Source organism: Lissotriton helveticus, chromosome 3_1, assembly GCF_964261635.1.
Source record: "Lissotriton helveticus chromosome 3_1, aLisHel1.1, whole genome shotgun sequence".
Classification (NCBI taxonomy): domain Eukaryota; kingdom Metazoa; phylum Chordata; class Amphibia; order Caudata; family Salamandridae; genus Lissotriton; species Lissotriton helveticus.
In genome coordinates, this window is record NC_136061.1 from 1128949057 (window position 1) to 1128971815 (window position 22759).

Consider the following 22759-nt stretch of genomic DNA (forward strand, 5'->3'; position numbering starts at 1 on the left):
GTTCTTTGGGTGCTTCACCACCACGAACCCTGTGAGTGATTACCTGCGTTCGGCGCCATGGGCAAGCCCAGAGTGAGGAAAGAAGAAGAACACCCACCCTCTGATGCTGAATCCCCACCCCAGGCTGAACAGGGGCTGCATTACGCACCTCGTGACCAGGGGCTGCAGCAGCAACTCGACAAGATCCTAATAGCTACAGCGGATTCCCGCACTGCACTGCAGCAGGACATTGTGCAGGTGGCAACGTGGCTGGGCCTTCTACGAGTTGACCACTCAAAATTGTTTGACAGGGTTAAGAGTGTGGAGGACACTGTCCAAGAGGTCGCACCTGCGCAAACCGCGCTGCCCGTAAAGATGGAGGGGATGTTGGACCGGATTGCGGCACTTGAACGGCGAGCTGAGGATGCAGAAGGAAGGAACGGGTGGAACAACATCCGAGTGGTGGGCCTGCCGGAAAAAATCGAGGGATCGGATATGGTGAGCTATCTGGAAGACTGGCTGCGGACGGTGGTGGCCCGAGTGTTTATCGACTTTCTATACCCTGGAACGTGCACACCGAGTCCCTGCGAGGCCCTTGCAGCAGGGTCGACCACCCCGGCCGGTGGTGGCGCGTCTGTTGCCTTTTCTGCTGTTCCCGGACTATTCATTTGACACCCAATGGCGCCGCGGGTCCTTCCAGGCGGTCAAGAAGGAATTGCGAGCGGAGGGGATTCAGTACTCCCTGTTCTTCCCAGCTAAATTGCGTATAATCCTGGATGGGAAAACCCACTTTTATGATACGCCGGAGGATGCGTGGAGTTGGCAAAGATGGTCTGGAGCAGGAGGAACGGGACAGGGCCGCAGACTCACAGCCCCGCAGATCGCAACGTTTAAGGCACCGACGGGGGGGCGTGTGGAAGCCATCTACCTCCCAAACGGACCTGGAGCGCAGAGCAGCACTGAAAGCGGTGACGATGATCTCTGGCGAACAGCTGCTGCTTTCATCAGGAAGGTCGGGCCCGGACACTGACAATGGTCAATCTGAAGCGGATTCTACAGCGTCGGACAGTACACGTCTACCGCTGGTTACTCCGGGAACAGCAGTTGGACTACTGGATGAGTAACCATTGTGGGCAGCGGGGGGGGGGGGGAGTTGTTGTGCCTATATATTGCGAAAGGACTATTGGGGCGGGCTAGCATAATGACAACCTAGATTGTTTCTGGTTTGGATATATCGGCGTGCTGCCTATGTCAGTGAAGGAGGGTTGGCGGTGGGGGGGGGGGTGTGGCTATAGCTTTCGGGGATCTTTGGGGCGGTAATTGGTTGCTGTATTGATTGTTTGTGGGTTATTTGCTGGGCTCTAACCAACCCCCACTGGATGGTTCCTAGTTAGATAAGCCTTGCATCGTTGTGCGATAGTTGGGCTGGTTTGGATGGGATTCACTACGTTAGTTCCTGTTCTTGGGGGGTAGACGACAATGGGGTTGGGGAGGGATTGTTGGGGGCTGGGATGGGGGGAGGAGGGAGGTCCGGCGCAGCTAAGGAGCAGTGAGGAGTGTTGGTGTATTTGTTTGTATTTGCAATATGGGACCGTTACCTGATGTGAAATGTGTGACCTGGAACGTGCGGGGATTGCACTCCATGCAGTGTAGATATAAAGTCCATTCTTACTTGGTCCGTAGGGGCGTGCAGACAGCGTTTGTACAGGAAACACATCTAACTAGGGTGGAGGGGTTGGCGCTGCAGCGTAGGTGGCGAGGACAGCTTTATTACACCACTTATTCAGCATTTGCGCGAGGAGTGTTGATCTGGGTTAGAGCCGGGGTTCCCTTTCAGATGACTGAACAGTTAACAGACCCAGAGGGCCGGTACGTGGCAGTGAAGGGGAGACTGCATGGACAAGATGTGACTCTTTGTAGTATTTACGCCCCTAATGTGGAGCAGGTGTCCTTTTTTGAACGCTTGTCTGTGACCCTGGCGTCCTATTTCACAAATCTAGTGATGCTGGGGGGAGACTTTAACTCTGTGGTGGATGTGATGTTGGACAGGTCTCACCCCCGTTGTCTGGCGCCGCGATTGATAAGTTAGCGAAGATCAGGGCCCAATGGCAGGATCATTGGGGGTTTATAGATGTTTGGCGGGCTCAACACATGGCTGAGCAGGATTATTCTTTTTACTCCGCTTTACATGATTTGCATGGGCGGCTTGATGTTTTTTTATGTAGTCCGGGATTGGCTGCTATGGTAGCCAATAGCGAATATTTATTGCGCATATATCTCGGACCACAACCCACTGCTAGTGAGTTTCTGTTGGGCCAAGGAGCGCTCTGCTATCCCGACTTCGCGCTTGCGCCCAGAGTTACTGAAGGATCCGATCTTCCGAGTTGATCTGAGTGAGGGAATCAAGAGGTATTTTACTGAGAATGAGGGTACGGCCACGACAAGGGCCTGAAGAGTCGGACGCTTTTAAGGTAGTGACCTGAGGGTTTTGCATCACTAAGCAGGTGGGTGTGCAGAAACTGCTGTTACGTGAAATAGAGGAGGCTGAGACGTGCCTTAAGGCTGCCGAGCGATTCCACTCTGCTGGTCTGTGGAGCGGGACGCGGTCCAGACCCTGAAGGAAGCTGTAGCAGTGGTGGTGGAGCACCTACAGTGCTTTGATTACAGAGCTTATTTGGCCCGCGCGCATGCCAAGCGCGATAAGGTGGGCACCTTGATGGCGTGGCTGGCCAATCCCCTCCCCAGATGTATTCCTATCTTAGCGCTGACCTCTGATTCCGGGGTGTTCGAATACACGCAACATCAAATAAGCGATCGGTTTTGGTCCTTTTATGCTGCCCTCTATACGAGCCACTTACAGACAGGGGAGGGAGACATGCAGGCGTTCTTGGCGGACTTAGAGCTGCCTGTGGTGGAGGTGGAGCAAGCGGACTACCTTGGACAGGATATCTCGATTCCTGAAATTCATTGCACTATTAAACAGTTAGCGCGTAGTAAAACTCCGGGTAGCGATGGGTTGCCTATTGAGTTTTATTCGGCTTATGTGGATGCGTTGGCTCTTAGACTGCTGTCCATGTATAGGGAGGCGAAGCGGTTGGGAGTGTTGCCGACTTCAACAAGGGAGGCCATTATTATTCCCCTCCATAAGCCAGGGAAGGACCCCACGGACCGGGCTGCATATCGGCCGCTGTCCATGCTCACTAATGACTATAAGATTTTGAGTCAGGTGCTAGCCACTAGACTCCTTCCCTTTATGATGCGATTGATACACCCGGATCATTCCGGCTTTATTCCTACATGAAACACAGCTGGTAGCATATGTAGGTTGATACACATACTGAGTGGGGATTATGGTGAGGAGGATACAGCGGTAGTCCTGTCGGTTGATATTGCAAAGGCGTTTGACAGCTTGGAGTGGCCTTATTTATGCGCAGTCATGAGAGCCTTCGGGCTTGGCGAGGGCTATATCCGGTGGACCGAAATTTTATATGCCTCTGCAAGTGCTAGGGTGCGAGTGGGTGGGGTAGTCTCCTCCTCGTATTCGGTTGGGCGTGGCACCAGGCAGGGTTGCCAACTCTCCCTGTTGCTCTTTGCTCTTGACATGGAACCTTTAGCGGCGCGTGCACGATTAGGGAGGGAGTTTCAGGGTCTGAGGAGTTGTGGATGCCTGCACTATATTTCGCTGTACGCGGACGACCTATTGCTCTTTTTGAAGGACCCGGGAAGGGAGCTCGAAGGGGCTTGAGACCTGCTCCGCCAATTCGGGGAAATTTCAGACCTGCGAGTCAACTGGGCAAAGACTTGCGTGTTCCCGGTCACCAGGGCATGTGCCCCACCTGTGCATTTGTTGGATGTAACATGGGAGCCCGCGTGCCTCCCCTATTTGGGGACACGGATATATCATACCCATGAGGATCTACTGGAGGGTAAAATAAGTGGAGCAGTGAGAAGTCTTAGGAGAAGTATGCAGTTCTGGAGCACCTTGCCACTGTCGGTGGCGGGTCGGGTAGCATTGCTGAAAATGGTGGCACTTCCCCGACTTCTCTACTTTTTCCGCACATTGCCTGTAAGAATACCAGTGGCACTCTTTCGACAGCTCCGCTCAGCGGTAGGAGGTTTTATCTGGGGAACAAGAAGGTGCAGAATAGCACTGGACACACTGATGCGGCTAAGAGCTGAGGGGGGCCTTGCGGTTCCTGACCTTGAGCTGTATTATTTGGCCGCGCAGTTCCAGGGCCTTACTCAGGCAGTGGCACATAAATTCCATGGACCAGAGCGGGAAATCGAGCCGGATGTGCCGAGGCACATATTATCGTATGTGATACTGCAGCAGCAGCTAAGAGTGGCTGAGCTTTAGACTGATGAAAGCACCTTAAGATACTGTTGGAAGAGGTATCACAACAGGATTGGGGTGCAGCGCACCTACTCCCCGGAGATACCGCTGGGGATGTGTACATCCCTGCCACATGTAGGCGACTGGTCTGTGTTGGCGGAGTGGGAGAGTTTAGGGCTGCAGGTGGTGGGAGATCTGTTTGGGGATGGCATATTATTGCCCTACAGTGCGATACAAGAGAGCTTTGGGCTCCAACGGGGCCATTTTTTAATGCATGTGGCCCTAGTCGCAGCCATTCAAAAATACTGGGGCATGGGCCTTTCGGAACCTCCAGTAAGTGAAGCGTGTCACTATGTAGTTATGGCAGCAGGCACATATAAGGTGGTTACCTGTCTGTATAGGCGTATGGTTGGAGAGGGGCTAGCTTCCCTACAGAGGTTATGAGAGAAGTGGGCGGCGGATGTAGGCAAAGAGATACCTGATGCTGCCTGATCGCACATACTTAAGAGGGCGTGGAAAGGCTCTAGGAACGCCAGGTTCCAATTGGTCCACTTTTTTATTTTACACAGAGCGTACCTTACACTGGCGAAAATCAATCAGTATTTCCAGGTGGACACAGCACGGTGTCCCCGATGCACGCTGCGAGACGCGGACCTAATGCACACGCTTTGGGATTGTCCGCAATTGGGCACATATTGGGAGGAGGTGGTCGAGCTGCTTTGCAGGGTGACTGGTCGACAGATTGCCTTGGATAGGGGGGCCTGCTTGTTACATTGGTTTCCACATACCAGTAAAACGAAACTGACGAGTACATTTTTAGATTTGGGATTGTTGCTTGCCAAGAGAGATATTACGTCCCATTGGAAGGCGGCGGCGGGGCCCAGCTACAATAAATGGAGGGCTGCATTGCTCCTATGGGCGAGCAGCGAGGGCACAGTTCGCCGGCAGCAGGCACGTAGGTCCCACAATGACAAAGCAGTGGAGGGAGCGCGAGCGTGGGAGGCCCTTGTTGTTGAACTGAAGGGGGCAGATGCAGGATCTGAGTCAGAGATGGGGGCCTCGACTGGGGATGAGGGCTAGGAGAAGACTGCCCGCCTTTGAGATGGGAAGTGTGGCGAGGGGTCCCTGTACCTCCACAATGGTCATTCCATCTATTTCACTTGTAAATTGGGAAGCCAGGATGGTCCACATAGTTGATTGAACTTAATACTCTATTGCATGCAATTTCAGGGTTGACGCGCCGGTGGGAGGGTGGGTGCGTGCTTGGCAAGGGAGTTGAGGGCCGAATTGAGAATGAATCTGGTACATGGGGCATTATGGTAAGATTGTATCACTTTATGTTGATATCATATAATTGTATTGGTTATTTCTCGAGGGGATGTCTCCTGGACTCTTGAGATGGTATCTTCATTGAGCTGTCATGCAGTAGGGATTAATGCCTTGGTCATCCTGATATTTATTCCGAATTTGTTGAATGTGTACATGTTCAGTCATTCTCATGGGTGCGGTTTGTGTTTGAAAACAATAAAAAGATTTACAAATAAAACAACAGGTCAGAAAAAATACAAGAGGAAGGCGAAAAGTTTAGGGATGACCCTGCAAAAAGGCCCATTTCCAACACGACCCTCTTCCTGCCAAATTGCAGGGTAGACCAATTACTACCTTGATGGGCTTCCCTGCTGTGGGCGATAGAACATGAATCTCGCCCGCAACTGCTGGGACATACTCCAGTTCTACGCCACTCTGGACCCTGTGGGATCCCTTGGTCCACACTCTCAGGGCCCACTACGACAACCAATGGGGAACCCTTTCTCTCACCTGTGGACACCACCTGTGTAGCACCTAACCCTAGCTTGCTCACAGGTGTGTCCCACCAGACAGACATCAAGCCACCGTGGTCACTGACAGCAGTCAGTGCTGAGACCCAGACCCTATACCTCTCAGTAGCCCCAGGTGCCCTGCACCTTTTGTCCAATCTCCCTCCTGTCAGGTCAAGCATGCCACACTGACTCCGACCCACCAGCCCTGGGCCTGTACCCAGCGGCTGGACCAGAGACTGGAGCGGGCTTTCCCATCCCTGGTCCTCCTCCTCAACTGTGGACACCACCTGTGTAGCACCTAAACTTAACTGGCTCACAGGTGTGTCCCAACAGGTAGACGACAAAGCAAAGTGGCCACTGACAGTAGTCAGTGTGGAGACCCAGGTCTGATACCTCTCAGGGTTTTCAAAGCTCTGTGGCATCAAAGAGTGGGAGGAAGTAACCCCAGGTGCCTGGCACCTCTTGTCCACTTTCATTCTCATCAGGTCAGGCAAGACACCCAGACACTGAGCCAAAAAACCCTGGGCCTGTACCCAGGGGCTGGGCAACACCCAATGCTCCTCTTTGAGGTTCGGTACCCTCCCACCTTTAGCGGTACCACCTTCCAGAATTGTCGGGGCACCTGTGACAGGTGTCCTGCACACTTCGCTCACCAATTCAGGGGTTCTATCCAGCAACTGGCATCCCAGCATAGGGTAAGTACCCTTAGACTGGGCAGAGGTCAGGGATGAGGCTGCCCTCTCCCCGCCCCCATTACTGGGGCCCTGCACCCTCCCACCTCAGGAGGTGCCCCCATAACACAAACCAGTAGGGGCACTGTTAGCTGTGGCCCCTTCCTCCAGGTCAGGGGGAGCACCCTGAACCTGGCCCTCCAACCCAGGGTCTGTACCCTTAGACGGGGCAGAGGTCAGGGGTGGGGCTGCCCTCTCCCCGCCCCCCTTACAGGGGCCCTGCACCCTCCCACCTGGAGAGGTGCTGCCATAACACAAACCGGTAGGGGCACTTTTAGCAGTGGCCCCTCCCTCCAGGTCAGGTGGGCTCTGGACTTCTGGGGGAGTACACCAATTCCCCTCAAGGAAAGCACACTCCTCTAGAGTTGTGCAACAGTCTACCTGGCGCACCAGGACTTCCTGGGGAGCACACAGGCCCCCCTCGAGGGAAACATACCCCTACACCAGTTCACCGATCTACCAACCTGGAAACCCCCTCAGGTGGCACTGGGGTCAGAGGCAAGGACTCCTTCCCTCTGCACGCACTTCCAGCATACTTCACCCTTCCACCTGGAGTGGTGCTCTTAGGAAAAAAAATGGACAGGACACTGCTTACCGTTGTCCCTCCCTCCAGGTCTGTCAACACCTGGGCCTGACTTCCCCACTCAAGGACCAACCCCTGTGGCTGAACAATTGCCTGGCGAACCAGTACTTCCTGGGGAGTACCAACACCCTCCTCAAGGGTAACACAGAACTCCTGTGTTGCATGACAGGCTGCCTGGCGCAGATCTCCCGACCCCTGTCCACCTGACAGTGCGTGAAGATCCCCCAGAACAGAAGTGGTGTCACCATGGTCACTGCTCTGGGGCTCAGCCCTCCTGACTGGCCCCTGACCCACTGGTTCTCCCACTGGGGGCTCCTTCCCCCTCTCACCCCTCAAGCTGGACTTCTGCCCCCTCCCTCTAGGAGAGGCACTGCCAGACACAAGAACTGATGGAGGCCTGACTACAGGCACTCCCAACTTACCTAACACAGGGAGACTCCCAACAACTGACGGTCCATCCGGACAGACTAGATTCCCTACCTGGTGTTCGCTCATGGAACGATCCAGTCCTGGAGACTGAGGTTGGGGCACTTCGGAACCTATCCCAGTCTCACTCCTGCTCCCATGAGACAGGATGCGAGGCCCTACAACCTGCTCACAACAAGGGGACCTAGCTGCATCACTCCGACCCTCTCCCACCACTTTGGGTTGGAAGACATCGGAACCACTCCTATTAGGGTCATTCCCCAATGCCTCAACAGAGCCTCTGGTACTCACCCTGAGGTCTGCCTCCTGGGCAAGTTCCCTCGGATCAAAGAACTCGCCCTCTAACAGGTGTTGGTTTAGCTCTGGAAAACAGGAACTCACAATATGCTCTCCCACAATTGGATTACACAGTTCCACGCAGGTGCTAACCTTTACCTCACAATCCAGTGCCTCACACATGTACCCCACACCACTCTACTAAAATGGGCGAGATATTACATGACTGTCTCTATCACTCAACCCACACTCTCCTGGGCGGTCCTCACACTCATACACCAGGAATTCAGCCACGGGGGAACCCCTCTCCCTGCACCTCCCAACTGGAGTTGGTAGGGTGTCCCTCCCCTCACTAGGACTATGGGCCCCTGTGCTTGTTCCCCAATCCACCTCAGGGACACAGCACACCAATGGAGCTACCTCATATCCTTGAATCCCCTGGCGTAGATTAACCCCCTCCTTCAAGTCAGGTGCCACATCTCTGGGTGGGTGTTCTACTCTGTCATCACTACATAACTCAACTTTGCTACCACCACTGGACCCCACCCTCACTGGTGAATCCAGACAATTAACACTGCGCTCACGGGATAACCTATCCTCCAGAGCTGCTATCTGTGCTAGGTGTGCCTGCAGCTCGGCAATCTCCATTTTGGAGCCTCTCTAATTCCAGCTGGTGCTCCCTCTCCCACTGTCTGTTCAACTCCTCTGGGGACCATGAAGGGGATTGGGCACTACCCTGGGAACTATACCCAGCAAGGGACTTCCTACCTATGGGACCCTCCCACCTATCCACCAACTCCTCTGGGGACCATGATGGGAATCGGTCACTACCATAGGCACTAGACTTAGCAAGGGGCTCCCTACCTATGAGATATTCCATAACACTTTCTTCCTCCTCTTCTGACTCTCCACAGCCACCCTCAGACCAACTACCCTCCTGGTAGGTGTACTGGGACTCCAAGAATCTCCATCTGTCTTGTTGCCAAAGCCTCAGGGATGTCTGCAAGGATAGCTGAGTCCCCCCCCCACTCACAGCTAAACCTGTCTCCTCACAGAACCCCCTTAGCTCCTCTAGATTGTAGGTCAACAGGTCAACTATGTAAAAGGTAGGTCTTATTTCAGAAAGACCCATTGTAGCAATACTGGCAATAATGAATCAAAAATAGAACCAACAAACCTCAACAACGTATTTGGTTGCATTATGGTCTGCACTCACTAGTAGTGTACGCTATAATTACTGTATGTGATCATAAATGCAAGTCCAGATTCTCACCGCTGACCACCAATGTTAGAAATGGGGGTCTCTAGTTGGCAGTGGCTGGCCACAGTCCAAGTAGGGACCCTTCTTCCTAAGTCAGAGTAAGGGGGCTACACCCTTTGATAACCCCTGCTCAACCCTGTCGTAACGTAGCACTAGCAGCTAGGCTTATCTCAGATGCAGTGTGTAAAGCATTTATGATCATACACAGTAACATAGTGAAGGATACTACAAAGGGACACCACAAAAGTAGTTATAAAAAATAAGTATCTTTATATATAGACTTAACACAAGACCAAGAACGGTAAAAAGCCACAATACTGAAAAATTGGGGTATTCTTGAAAAACTGGAAAAAGAATTCAAAGTGTTCGAATAGGGGTTCAGTTCAAAGCAGGGGTCCCTGCGACCCTTTTACTTACAAAGTACCTGGATTTCGTAGCAAAAGAAGCAAAATGTGGCAAACGAGCTGTAGCGAAGATTTTCCCCACACTGGGCCGGCGGTGCGTTGAATCCTTGCCGCAAGGAGGGAGGGAAGATGATGCGCCGGTCTGCGGGTGCGTGCGGGACAAAGCGACAGTTTTTTTCACGCTAGGCCAGTGATGCCTTGAATCCTTGCCGCAAGGGAGGATAATGCGCTGATCCTGTTGCGTGTGCGATCTGGTTGCGATGAAAGAAAATGGAGCATCGCGAAGGAGCGACAATCCGATGCGAGGAAAATGGCGGACGCACGGCGTCTGCTCTGCAATGTCGTGATGCGATGATCCCTATGCGATGATCCGGGGTTAGCGAGCCTTCGACAAAGCCCGCAAGCGTGCGATGCGATGATATTTGGTTAGAGAGCGCTCGGCGGCAGCAGCGCAATAATTTTTCTTACGCTCTTCAGCTGCAGTGGCTCGCAAATGGGCGTTAGTGACGATTTCAGCACTATCATCTTTGTAGTAGAACTAGAGGCCCTGGAACTCACAGGGGCCTCACCTGCAGATAGAAATCCTCGCTGGGAGGAATCAGGAGGCTGGTGGGGGAGTCAGATCTGCCTGTGACTCCAGCAGGAGGCTAGCTCTCCCTAACCCTTGGGTGATTGCTTAGCAAAATAAAAGTCTCTGAAAAGTCATTTTCCCGCTTCTTCCAAGTCCAAGGGGAACTACTGCAGGCCAATCCAAGAAATAGCACACAAGCACAAGGACAGTTCTCTCCTGCAGATTCCTTCAGTGAAACGACCAGAGGTTCTTCTTGACATCCAGGAGAAATACCAAAATCAGGGGTATGGGCACATATATTTATACCCCAAAAGTCCTTGTTCTCAAAAGTCTCTAGTCACTGAACCCAGCCAGAACCAGTTCTGCTCAGACCTGGAGAACTTTGCTTACCAGGCTTCATCCTTCCTTTTAGAAAGGGAGCATCTGCCATCAGACACACAGTAGGAGGTGGAGCCAGCATTCACCTTGCCAGGCACAGCCCTATTCCAGTCAAGGAGCTACCCCTCCCCAGTACGCAATGAAGATCTCTCTATTCAACCCAGGTCTGACTAGGCCTGCCTTGCCCCTCTGCACCCAGACAGCCAATACACATAACAGCAGAGCACACTGGAAGGCCTAGGCAAGAAAATACCTACTTTCTAAAAGTGGTATTTTCAAACAAAGAATATTAAAACCAACTTTGCTAAAAGATGTAGTTTATTATTCTGAGCTCAGGCATACTAAACTCGAATTTCTACCATATTCCTTAGGACAGTTAGGACTATAAGATGTCATAGTCAGACTGCCTATTCTAACCCATGGAGAACAGGTAGCCTTGTAGCAGTGAAAAGAAAAATGAAAGGGAATTTAACTACCAGGATATGTTACACATATCAAGCCATGTCCTGCCTTACACATACAATGCACCTACCATAGGGGTGACTGACATGATGCTAAGGGAAGGTTCAGGGGCTGGGAAGTGTAGGCACTTCACAGCCAAGATGGCAGTTCTGGACTGCATACAGACACTGCAGTGGCAGGTCTGAGGTACCATTTAGAAGCTGCTTCTGTGGGTGGCGCAAACCAGCACTGCAGGCCCACCAGCAGCATTTGGGTTACCAGCCCTGGGCACACACGAGCCACACTACTAGGGACTAACAGGTAAACCAAATAAGCCAATCAGGGATATACCAATTCACAGTCATATTTACACAGGGAGAGCATATGCACTTTAGCACTGATCAGCAGTGGTAAAATGCCAACAGTCATAAAACCAACAACAACAGGTGAGAAGACATACAAGAGGAAGGCGAAAAGTTTAGGGATGACCCTGCAAAAAGGGCCATTTCCAAGAGTGACATATCACTACCTACTCTATCTGGTAACTAAAACCTAGCTTTGCATTAGCCTAATTTCTCTTTGATAAGTGTGCCAAATAAATATTTACAAATCAAAACACCAGCCCAGTTCCGGGCTCTATAATCAAACCTCCATAGACATTAATGAAGTGATCCTGATGCAAGGGATACAGGATGCTAAAGATAATGATCCGGTGTTTGGTGTCTAACTGGAACCACCCCTCAGTCCACAAGCATGTTGAAGTGACTTTGGTCACAAGGGTCAATCACCCTCCCTGGTTTAAGTCCTGCAACAAAACACTGATCTACTGGTCTTTGGTTAGAGCGAAACCAGAGGTACCCTTTACCTGAGGCTAGTATCCATCTTGGGCAGCCAAACTGCACTTTCATGACTCTCTCAGGTCCAGCAGACTTGGTTAATATTTTGAGCATCAGGACTCGATCTCACAGACTGGCCTTTGGCAGTCAGGGGAGGTCAAACAATTGTGGCTACCAACTCACCCAGGCATGCTTCTTCAACTTTTGTGACCCCCCTAGTTGTAACAGGATCCAACTGATTCTTGGAGCCACTTCTTCCGCCTGAGTCACAGGGATGACTTTTCCTCAAGCATGGCACTAGAGGCATAGTTCTCTCTTTCACTCCAAGCAGCAGCAGATGCAGTCTAGTCTTTGGTGCAGCCTCTCTTTGTTGGGTCCAGGCAACAGCAGGCCATCTCTTCTTCAGTCTTCTCTCCACTGCAGATGTGATCTGAAATCTGGGTGCCAGGAGTGCCACTTTTAAACCCATTACTTGTCCACTGGGGGTGGAGTGACTACTAGCCATTGGGGTATATGGTCCCCTCCTTCCTGATGATAACTTCTTGTATAGTGCTATATCTAGCTATCCCAGACAGCAATATTCTGCCTACTCCCAAGAGGGCATAATCCCTCTCTCTGTGTGGGGAGTGTGATAGCTCACTCTAGAGGTTTGACTATCTGAGGGGTACTCGAAAATAGGAAAACTGGTTTGGCAACTGTTTCCCTCTCTCAATAAGCCAGCCATAGGAGTGACTTACATATATTAAAAAGCAAGTTATTGGCCTTATCATTAGCTTAAATGGTAACAGTTCAAAAAATGCTATGTCAGCCAGCAATGGCAGGCTGGAAGTCGGGCATTGCTTTGTCACAAACGTGGTGGCACAATGGGTGCTACAGTCCATGAGGGACACTTTATCTTACAGGCGCTGGGTATCCCTAGTACGATATACTCCAGACATAAAAGTAAGCGAACTTATGGCAATTGTGGGTGAGAAAATCAGACATACACATTTTAAGGGTCAGAGCATTAGCACTGAGGCCTTTCAAACAGGCCTCGGTGCCACCAAACCACCAACATCAGTCCAAACTTTTGGGCATGATCATGCAAAAAAGGCATATCCTTACATTGAGTAAAGATCTAGCTTTCTGCCAAGTTTTGTGAAATTCTGTTCAACTGTTTTCTCTCTATATCACTGTTCAAAAATTTCTATAGAAATTTCATGAGGAAATTATTGCTTTTTGGAACACCCCTTTTTCTCTATCCCCATTTGACAGATTACCCCAAAACTGTCCAGGAAGAAGCTAAGATGCGTGATTTTTTGTGGAAAGTTTTGTTAAGGTTCGTCAAATAGCAGCAAAGTTATTAGCAAAATAAAAAAATATATTCACTGAAAAAAACAAAGGTTAAAAGGACGTTATAGTTAGTTGACAATGTCAGCTAAAACATACTGTTTTAAACTAACAAAAGCATGCAAATCCAACAGGTTTAGATATAATTCACGCACTGCCATGCACACTGTTGTTATTATCACTGATGTAATTTTAGATGTTGCAGTGATGTTATCAATGATGTCATAGAACATGTCATGAGTGATGTAATATGTGAGATAATTAGCAATGCATGGTGAGGGAGCCAGTCATAGTTACATTAGGGCACAAGTTATTGTGACTTAAGATAACTTCAGTGGTTTTGTTAACTTGAAACAGCATTTTTAACTAACTTCCCTTTACCCTTTGTTTTTCTCATTAAATTTCTTTTAGAGAAGCCAGTGCCCTTTCCTAACTCCCAGCAGACACCGACCCCGGCAAGGAGCCGCTCCAGACAGCAGAAGGGGGCGCCGCGGACCCCGGACTCCTCACCATGGCCAGGACAGCGTGGCAGCTGCGATGCTCCTCTTTCGCACGCTGGCATTTGCAAATGACACTATGAATCTGCCCCCTGATGATCAAGATGGATCTGGTGGTGATGATGAAGACATGTTCTCTGGCTCACGTTATGCGCCCATTCCTGATGTCAGTAATGCAGAACAAACTACAATTCCCTCTTCAACATCTGTTTTGTCAACAGTGCCGACAGAAAACCAACACCCGGTTGTCCCAGATCCAGAGATGACACAAGACCCGGAAGCCATTCCCACAACCAGAGCTGTGGAAACTGAAAGGCCTATAGTTGGCCCTAATGAAGAAGTACACGATACACAACTGTCTGCTGAGAAAAAGGTAACAGACGAACACACAGCAGTGTTACTTGAGCCAACTAGTCTACTGCCAGCAGATCCTGTCACAGACAAGACTACTATGTCTCAAGCCATTTTCCCAGAAGTGCCAAATATTCCTCAATTAAGCCACATAAACATCTCCATCACCATCATGATCACCATCATGAAACAACCAGCAGCATTGTTCCAGATGTGCTACACGATCATGACCACCACGGCCATCATCCTGAATTCTTCAATGCTACGGAAAGTGATAATGCTCCTCCCTGCCCAACCCAGGACACTCATCCTTTGGCGGAAGACACAGCTATTGAGCAAACTACAATCCATATCCTGTCTAGTAGCAATGACAGCAAACCTAATATCCCTGTAGTAGTATTTGATAATGAGTCTGAGCTGGATTGCAAAGACTCAGCAGATTTCAAAGGTTCTGAGGAGCCCACTGATGCGGCTCATTGTTACATGGAACCTTCCATTGAACCAGCTGTGCCAAAAGTCACCGCTCCAGAGACTTAAATCGCAATGGAAGATTATGGAGTCTCTGAAACCTTTAAGGAACTATTGGAGCAAAAGGGAGTGTTAGCAGCGGTCATCACCGGAGATGTGGCAGAACTAGTGTTGGCCATTTGTCTTGTTGGGTTTATGTTGTATAGGATGAAGAAGAAAGACGAAGGAAGCTATTGCCTAGAAGAAACCAAGAAAAAAATGGTGGATACGAAAAGGCAATCAAGCAGTAAGAGTTGTATGCATAAACCCATACAGCTGCCTTTGAAACCAAGATTGCTCATTTCGTGCTGAGAATCTGAGTTTTTGCCTTGAGCCTCAAACAGATTTGGATGGCACAGTCTGCCCTATGCCACTGGATATTTTGACCTTAAAGATTTGGATTACTTGACCAATGTCCTCTCTCAATCAATGCCTACAGACTATTGAGACAGAGGTCTCCTGCTTTGTTTCTTCTGCATATATCTGCTCGAAGGGGAGAAAAAAGCCTGTAAACTTAGACTTATTGAAAATGGCAAAGATTGAAGACTGATACTTTGCGTTATTACCTGTCCACGTTTTGCCTTGTTTAGTTGGCGTTGGCACATCTGTATATATTAAGAGTACTGAAGACTATAGTAGTCTGTATCTGCGGTGCCTTCTGGCTAGTTGATGAAGTGATTACTGCATTTCTTTTAAATGTAATGTAACATACTATTATAATTCCTAACTATAACTTCACTTTAACCTTTGTTTTTTCCGGGAATTCCTATGTTTTCTTTAACTTGAAGTAAGATGTTCATCATCAGGTGCTGAGTGGGGTTGGGTGCACCTTTGGCAGCCAAGCTGTGCATCCAACCTCCTGATGCATATGGCTTAGAGTCATGCACTGCATGGGATTGGCTGCAGGGTTGCCCCTCACAGGCACCCAATGGCTTACTATATCTTATAACATTATAAAGGGTGTCATTTTAGGTAAGGCAGACCTAGACCTAACAGCTTCATTAAAGAGTTCAAATACAAAAAGCTGTGGGTCTATTGGTATTATGAAGGTGTCAGCTTATCAATATATATATAAAGCAGACTCATTGACTTTTTTTCAAAAAGTCACCAATAACTATAATCAAATGTATATTTTATAAACTCACACATTACAAAGTTTAATAACAGTGATTGTCTCAAATTATTTTTACCAAAGCTTTTTAAATAAAATGCCTTAAACATGTGTTTGAGTCTTTTTTTTTAGTATTTTTCAAGCCCCAAAGTACATCCATAGAACCAACAACAAGGGGGTCTGTCCTCCAGTAGAGGAGCATGCAAGTACAGCTTGGAGTGCTTTAAAAATATGGTAAACTCTTGTTGGGTCAATTTCACTCCCTGCAGTCTCCCACAACACTAACAAAAGGTTGGTGGTACCTTTGCCCCTTCTAGCGGCAACCAAATGGATACAAGATAATATTGAAAATAGCCCTAGGGTAATATGTTGCCCTCCTTCAATTGAGCAATGTATAATAAATAATATAATGAACAATAATGATCTCAGACAAACACTATGGCTGGAGGAGGATACATTTGACCCGCTGAAAGTCAAAGTTAGTCATCCACAACATTGATAGAACATGGCAAAATAAACCAAAACATTTCTGTGAGGTAAGAGCATATTGTGCCATGCTACAAAATACTGCAACAAAGAGTGTATACAGCTGGTGAGGATGTTGATTTTCAGGATGATGACCCTCCCTAGTCATGTACATAGGCTTACGGATGTCATAAGGGTAGCTTTAGGAAGGGCGTGCCAGAATGATATCATCAGCAACCATTTCTGAGGTAAATTTTTACACTTAATACAGTTCTATGAAATAACCATGTACAAGGTGTAAATGTTGGTAACAGGTTTCCTGCTTATTCACAAATTCAACATTAAATGAAGCAAAATCATATGTCTGTCCTGGTTCATACTCAATGATGATTTGTAAGTTAAGGGGTCTCATAAGAAATATTTTAATATGCACAAAGAGCAAATGAACAAGAATTAACAAGTTGTCAAGATTGCTCATAAATTCAACACAATTTTAAAGAGACAAACAAAAAGACATAGGTGCAATCTGCCCAATGAAAAAAAATCATCATATAACTCGGAGAAGGTACTAAGTTTCTGCTTTTAAAAGCTATCCCAAGGTTTGAAACTTTGTATAAGTCTAGTTCTGAGTGTAAAAATCATCAGCTAAATCAAGATATATTTTATTTGTTGCTGTAATTCTTTACATCATTTAATACATTTTCCTGCTTTCTTCTTGATTTCAAAAGTATTGAACTCCTTGTTTTTTTGATTCATTTTCTCCAGAGTTTCTTTGCCTTCTGATAATAGGTCGGTCTTTAATAGTAGTTTTTTCCAATTTGGCTATCTCTTCCTGTTCTTTTTTTATGGTCTCAAGGGCTGTTTTGTTGATGAGTGTAATACCATACCTTGAACACTACACCAATGAACCAATCAATTTAGATATCTAACCATATTATTTGTTACATTATACCTAGGTGTCCCTGTCAACCCTTGTCCTTATGAGAAATCAAAACTGCAAATAAGTTTGAAATGCAGCTGAATCCATTCCACACACTCTTAATTGGCTTGAGTGAATTGTTGTCAGAAAGGACAATAGTTGTGTATTAAAAGAAACACACACTGAAAGGTTTATTTCTATAAACAGCATCAGAACTGCCTCATTTATATGAGTTTTTTTCACTGGAACACATTAACCTATGTCTTTTTGTTGCTCTATTTTAAATTGTGTATAGTTTATGACCAATGTTGACAATTGTTGTTGGTTCTTGTGCATTTACTCTTTGTGCATAATAAAGCACTTCTGATGTTAGACTGTAATATTGTTTATTACATTAAGAGCCTCATTACAATGTTGGGCGGAGTTTCCTCTGCCCGACATCATCTCGGTCAAGGGACAGACCGATACTCGGTCGGCAGTGCTGACCGACTAATTAGGATGCGCCCGAACGCTGTATGGTCGCATGCCTATACTTTACAATGGAAGCATGTATTCCGGTAAGAATACATGCTCCCATCGTAAAATAGGGGGTGCAGGTTATCCCTGCACCCCGTGGCAGGCACCTCAAGCTGCCTGCCACAGGGTGCAGGGAACAATAGGAGGGCACCATAGATGCCCCATCGGGCTCCAACTGGAGGCTGTGCATCTGTGGGGGCCCTGCTGGGAGCCACAAAAGTCGAGTTCCAACAGCCTTTCTGAATAGAAAGGCCGGCACAGAAATGCTGTTGGAAGTCGACATCGTAATCCCTCAGGCGGAAAGAGCCGCCTGAGGGATTACTGCCAGAATTCCGACTGGCATACAGACTCTTCGAACCCATCGGAAGCCAGTCGGGTTGACCAGTCAGATTCCTTTCTGAACGCCTCTATTGTTATGAGGTGGGCAGAAAGGTATCTGGCCGGCACATTACGGTGCTATCGCAAAGGCTCCGACCAACGGTTGGAGCTTTTTCCGACAGCATCGAAATCTGGTCCTAAGTGTAAACGATGAATGTTTGTTTTTGGCCAAAAACATTTTAAAAGAATTAGTTTCAGGTGAACCACTGTATTTTGCATAAAATATCTGCTCAGGTTCTCACTAGCACCAGGGCCGGTCTTCTGTTTTGCAGTAGTATGTTTTTGATCAGAGCAGCATGGACTCTGAGTTTAGGCTTGCCGGTTTTGATTTGAGCAGGGCAAGAAACATTTACACATGCTTGGGTGTCTTCGGTAATTAAATTAAAATGCATGATTTGGAATGCACACAGAATGATTACTGATTGTTCAGGCTAATGTAAACATTTTTAACAATCACCTTCTTTGTCCGTTTCTGGGGCGCCATTTCCCATCTGCTGTGGCACCAAACTAAAAATGTTAAACTCTACCATGGTGCTGCAGGCAAGAATAGGGCTGGCACTGGTGCTATGTTTGGGGTGAGGTAAGAATACAATATAAAATAAGTAAGAATACAATACTGTGATATACTACAACATGGTTGTATTATAATTTGCCTGTGAAGGGTATATACAGATACAGTAGAACAATAGCTGCTAAACTACATCAAGAAGTGCATGCATGGCATCACACTCTTCAACATTTTTGTACTTTGCTGTTCAGTATTGCCATTCTTAATAATGAAATAGTGTTAATGGTTTCATTCCTGTTTGCAGTCGATTATCTAGCTCAGTATGTAATGACATTTCTATATCTGCCGTTCCCCGGGTGTTCAGTGTTTCCATTCTTAATCATGAAATAGTTCTAATGAAAACTATACATACATTTTACAGGCTTAGGTGATCAATATAATGATACTTAAATCTGTTTTAGTTTATTTCTATTCATGAAAAAGGTCCACATCCAGAGGTCTAAATAATTCCCATTGCTCATTGTTTCATAAGTCACCTTTTCAAAACAGCTTTGAAAAACTGCAACATTCAAACTGCCAAGCCCATTGACAGCTGAAAATAGCAAGGTTAGCTTCAAACTGATGTGATCCTAGCCACTGCCCCTTTTTTCAATTTAAGAAAGCCAAACAAACCCTGAACGTTCTAAAAACAATGTGTCCATTATTATATCACCGTTGATTTCAGTAGCTTCAACAAGCTCTGCGTATGAACGCTACCTATTCAAAAGTCTATTAATGAAAACTGAACATTTTAATTCTAATTGTAATAAGGGTTCATTGTTAGTGCAGCCTTGTGAACATGTTTTTAGGAATAGGGACACATGAACTGGTATGATATAACAAGAATGACAAGCAACAGTAAAACATTTTGGTAGACAAAATTAAAATGTTCTAATTATCTCACATGTTTTCCTTTATTCGTGCCAGGAGAGGCTCAAGCCATCCGACAGTACATTCACAATGGGCATCCAAGAACGTTATAACCTGGCCCGTAGAGGCAGTTGCTCCTCTAAGTCTGGCACGAATAAGTCCTGAGCGTTGTTCCATCCTGAGAATTTTCACTGGCACTTGCAGTTTGTTCACATAATTCTCCAAGGGAGTTTTTAGAAAATCTGTAAAGACAATGTATACACGGTTTTGTAAAAAGCAGGGTAAATATCAATCAAGGTCAATGACAATGCAATGCCATATGAAAGGTTAATGGTAAATAAAATCCAAAGAAAAACAGCTTATTTTGAAACAAAAATCACAAATAGGTTGATCTGCATTAAAATATTTTTGGAAAAAGCATAAATGAGCTACCAACTAAGCAATCTAATTCAAAGGGGAAGGTCATGCTAAGAATATTGACCAAGTGCTGTGATTGGGCCCGCTATTCAAATTCACAAGTTGTTTGTAAGTTGTTTTTTTTCAATGTACTATTTCTGTGGAATTGAGAATTTGCCATTCATGGCAAATTACTGCCTTCAATGGATTAATAGTCTGCATTTAGTACTTGCTTTTTGAGTGTTTGGGAGAGGTATGTAAGAGTCACGGCCGAGGAATGGATTTGAGCATTTTCACACTTTAAGAAAGACATTTGTTGTGATAGCTAAATGACCAATCAGAATGTTTCGGTGATGGTAATGTACTCATTTACTTTGAAAAGAGGGCAATGTGATACACTCTTCCTTTAAGCTGTAGTAAGTTATTGCATGAATGCAACTGTCAGCTAGAATATAATTGGATACAGTTAGTTAAGCATTATTAAAAAAAGGTGCTTAAAGAATGAGTGCTATTTTTTCCATTTTGTTCCCATACAGCAAAACATATTTTGAGAAAGAAAAAGCACACAAATAAAACACGATAAGCATCAAGGGCTGTGTCTAAAGTAGATTCATTTAACCTGATAGTTCTCCAAGTCAATACGCTATTTTAGACAGTACAGTCCAAAAACAGAAAAGGGTAAACCCTCATGATGTTTCCTTACTTCTGGTCCGTTGTCCCTTCCTTCCTCCCTATCTCTACCCTCGTCACTACTGGCCAACCCCTATTCACATGCACACAGGGGGTTGGCCACAGGGCCTGGCCTGCAGCGGTCCCCTGTATCCAAACTCCTGGTTGCTGTGAACCGGCCAGACACTCCATCCCACGTTGTTGTTTTTTAATACATTTTTTCATTCCTGCAGGCTATGCTGGAAAGTCAGGGGCTGCACTAGGTCATGCAGGAGTCTCATGGCACAGTATCATTTCTTTTTTTTTTCTCCTTCAGTAAAACCCACTCCCACAAAGGTTCGAAACTCAGGGTATTTCTACCCTGCCACCTTCTATATCTTTTGAAAAATATTTTCAGGACTCTGGAACCAGGTCCACAAGTCCTGTAATGGCAGCCAGTCCTGTAAAGTTGCAGCCTTCAATCTCAATGCATGTTCTCGCTGGACTCCCACCGACCCAAACAAATGGACTTAACTTTTTATCATTTTTCCCTATTGGAGTCCGATGTTTGTACAATGCAATCCATGATTTAGTAATTAAGGCTCTGTGCTAATCCTATGCTTAAAGAGTTTGTTATAAAACTGGCAACAGTCTTTGTCACTTTCTAGCTCGGCATGTATGGCATTGTGCTAATCCCATGCTTACAAATGCTGCAGAAAAAACAGACATTTGAGGTAAGCAGATTCAGAGAGTTGGTAGTGTTATAGGGTGCATCATATAAGGGAGCTGCCCTCCACCTAACCACGAGAACTACCCAGAGTTCCCTGCTTCCTTTTGTGCATAATGTGTGCATCACTCCAAGCATGAAAGCATATTGTCTTGACTTATACTGGGTGGCCCCTTATGTCTGGACAATGTTACAGCTCTAATTAGACCAAAACACATGTGACAGGGGTTGCATTTATTATTCCAGGTTAGCTTGGATGGGATTTTACTAATACAAATATGGAGTGGTAAAAGGCTTTTGTCATTTTTTAGCCAGGCATGGAAGCCACTTGTTAATCCAAGGCTTGTAGACTTTGATGTAGAAATGGCAAAAGATGTTGTCACTTTCTAGCCCAGTGTGGAAAGCACTGTGCTAAACCTGCTAGAAAAAACTGATATTTTAGTGGAGAAGATTCAAGTGTCCGTGGTGTTGTAGGCTGCTGTGTATAAAGGAGCTGCTCTCCAACTAATCCTGGAAACCTGGGTACTATCTGGAGTTCCCTTCTTTCTTTTTTGCATAATTTATGTGGCACTTCAAGCCTTAAAGGATATTCACATATGTACACATATATTGCCCGGTGACTGTCGAGGTAGATACATCTATAGAAAATAATTTTCTGGTTTGCTTTATAACATTCGTATCATTTGACAAATCTTCCAAGACCTTAAAAAAAAAGTCGCATCCAGCTCAGCTCCTTCGTGGAAAGTGGCAAGGTAATGCATCAAACAGGGCTGAGCAAAAGCCAGTCCCAAAATGGATTTCTGCTATGCAGTTTTCCACAGGAAAAAAGATAGCGATACAGCCGAAATGGTTGCATGGAATTTGCCAGAAAGTCAGATGTTGATCCAGAAAGCAAGCTTTTTGTGACTTGGTGTACATTTTTTTTCTGTAGTTTAGAGAAATAAAGCTGAAAAATGTAAGTATATTTCACAATACTTAGGATCCGCCGACCCGACAGATTGCAAGACTTGAGGAGCTCAGTCTCCTGTCCTCATAAAAAGATTTAAAACTACGTATGGGGTGGTGTAGAATTGGATGTACGACGGTACGACGCATGGTTTTACCACGCGTACCGTTACAACACGTTCTTTACAGGGGTGGAGGGGTGCGGACTTAGGAATTTTTTAATTTACTATTCCAACACCAGCCTACGTACAGTAGGGAAGGTGTTGGATAGTAAATTAAATTATTCCTTGTCCTGTAGCGCCCTCCAGCGCAAGTCGTGGTTACGACTTGCGTTGTAAAAGACGCGTTGAAAGGGTACTGCGGAGTAAAATCCGCGTGGTAAAGGATGTTCCCCTGTAGAATTACCCTGGGGCCAAAAACTGTATTTTTTTCATTGGAACCGCACAATTGCAGTAAAATTAATGGACAGGGCTGTACATTACAAAAGACTGGAATGGACAGGGCATTAAATTAC

At 46.7% G+C, this 22759-nt stretch overlaps 1 protein-coding gene and 1 pseudogene across 3 annotated transcripts in view; one reads left to right on the forward strand and one right to left on the reverse strand.

Annotated features, from left to right (window-relative positions):
* The window catches only part of GALNT13 (polypeptide N-acetylgalactosaminyltransferase 13), a 1001053-nt gene that overhangs the window by 553271 nt on the left and 425023 nt on the right, over positions 1 to 22759 (reverse strand). For all 3 annotated transcript variants that reach the window (XM_078681726.1, XM_078681725.1, XM_078681724.1), the window contains exon 4: positions 19564 to 19771. In XM_078681726.1, coding sequence (XP_078537852.1) covers positions 19564 to 19771 — 208 coding nt within the window. The remainder of the gene's footprint in view (positions 1 to 19563; positions 19772 to 22759) is intronic.
* LOC144825326 (syndecan-1-like) lies at positions 58 to 14989 on the forward strand (annotated as a pseudogene).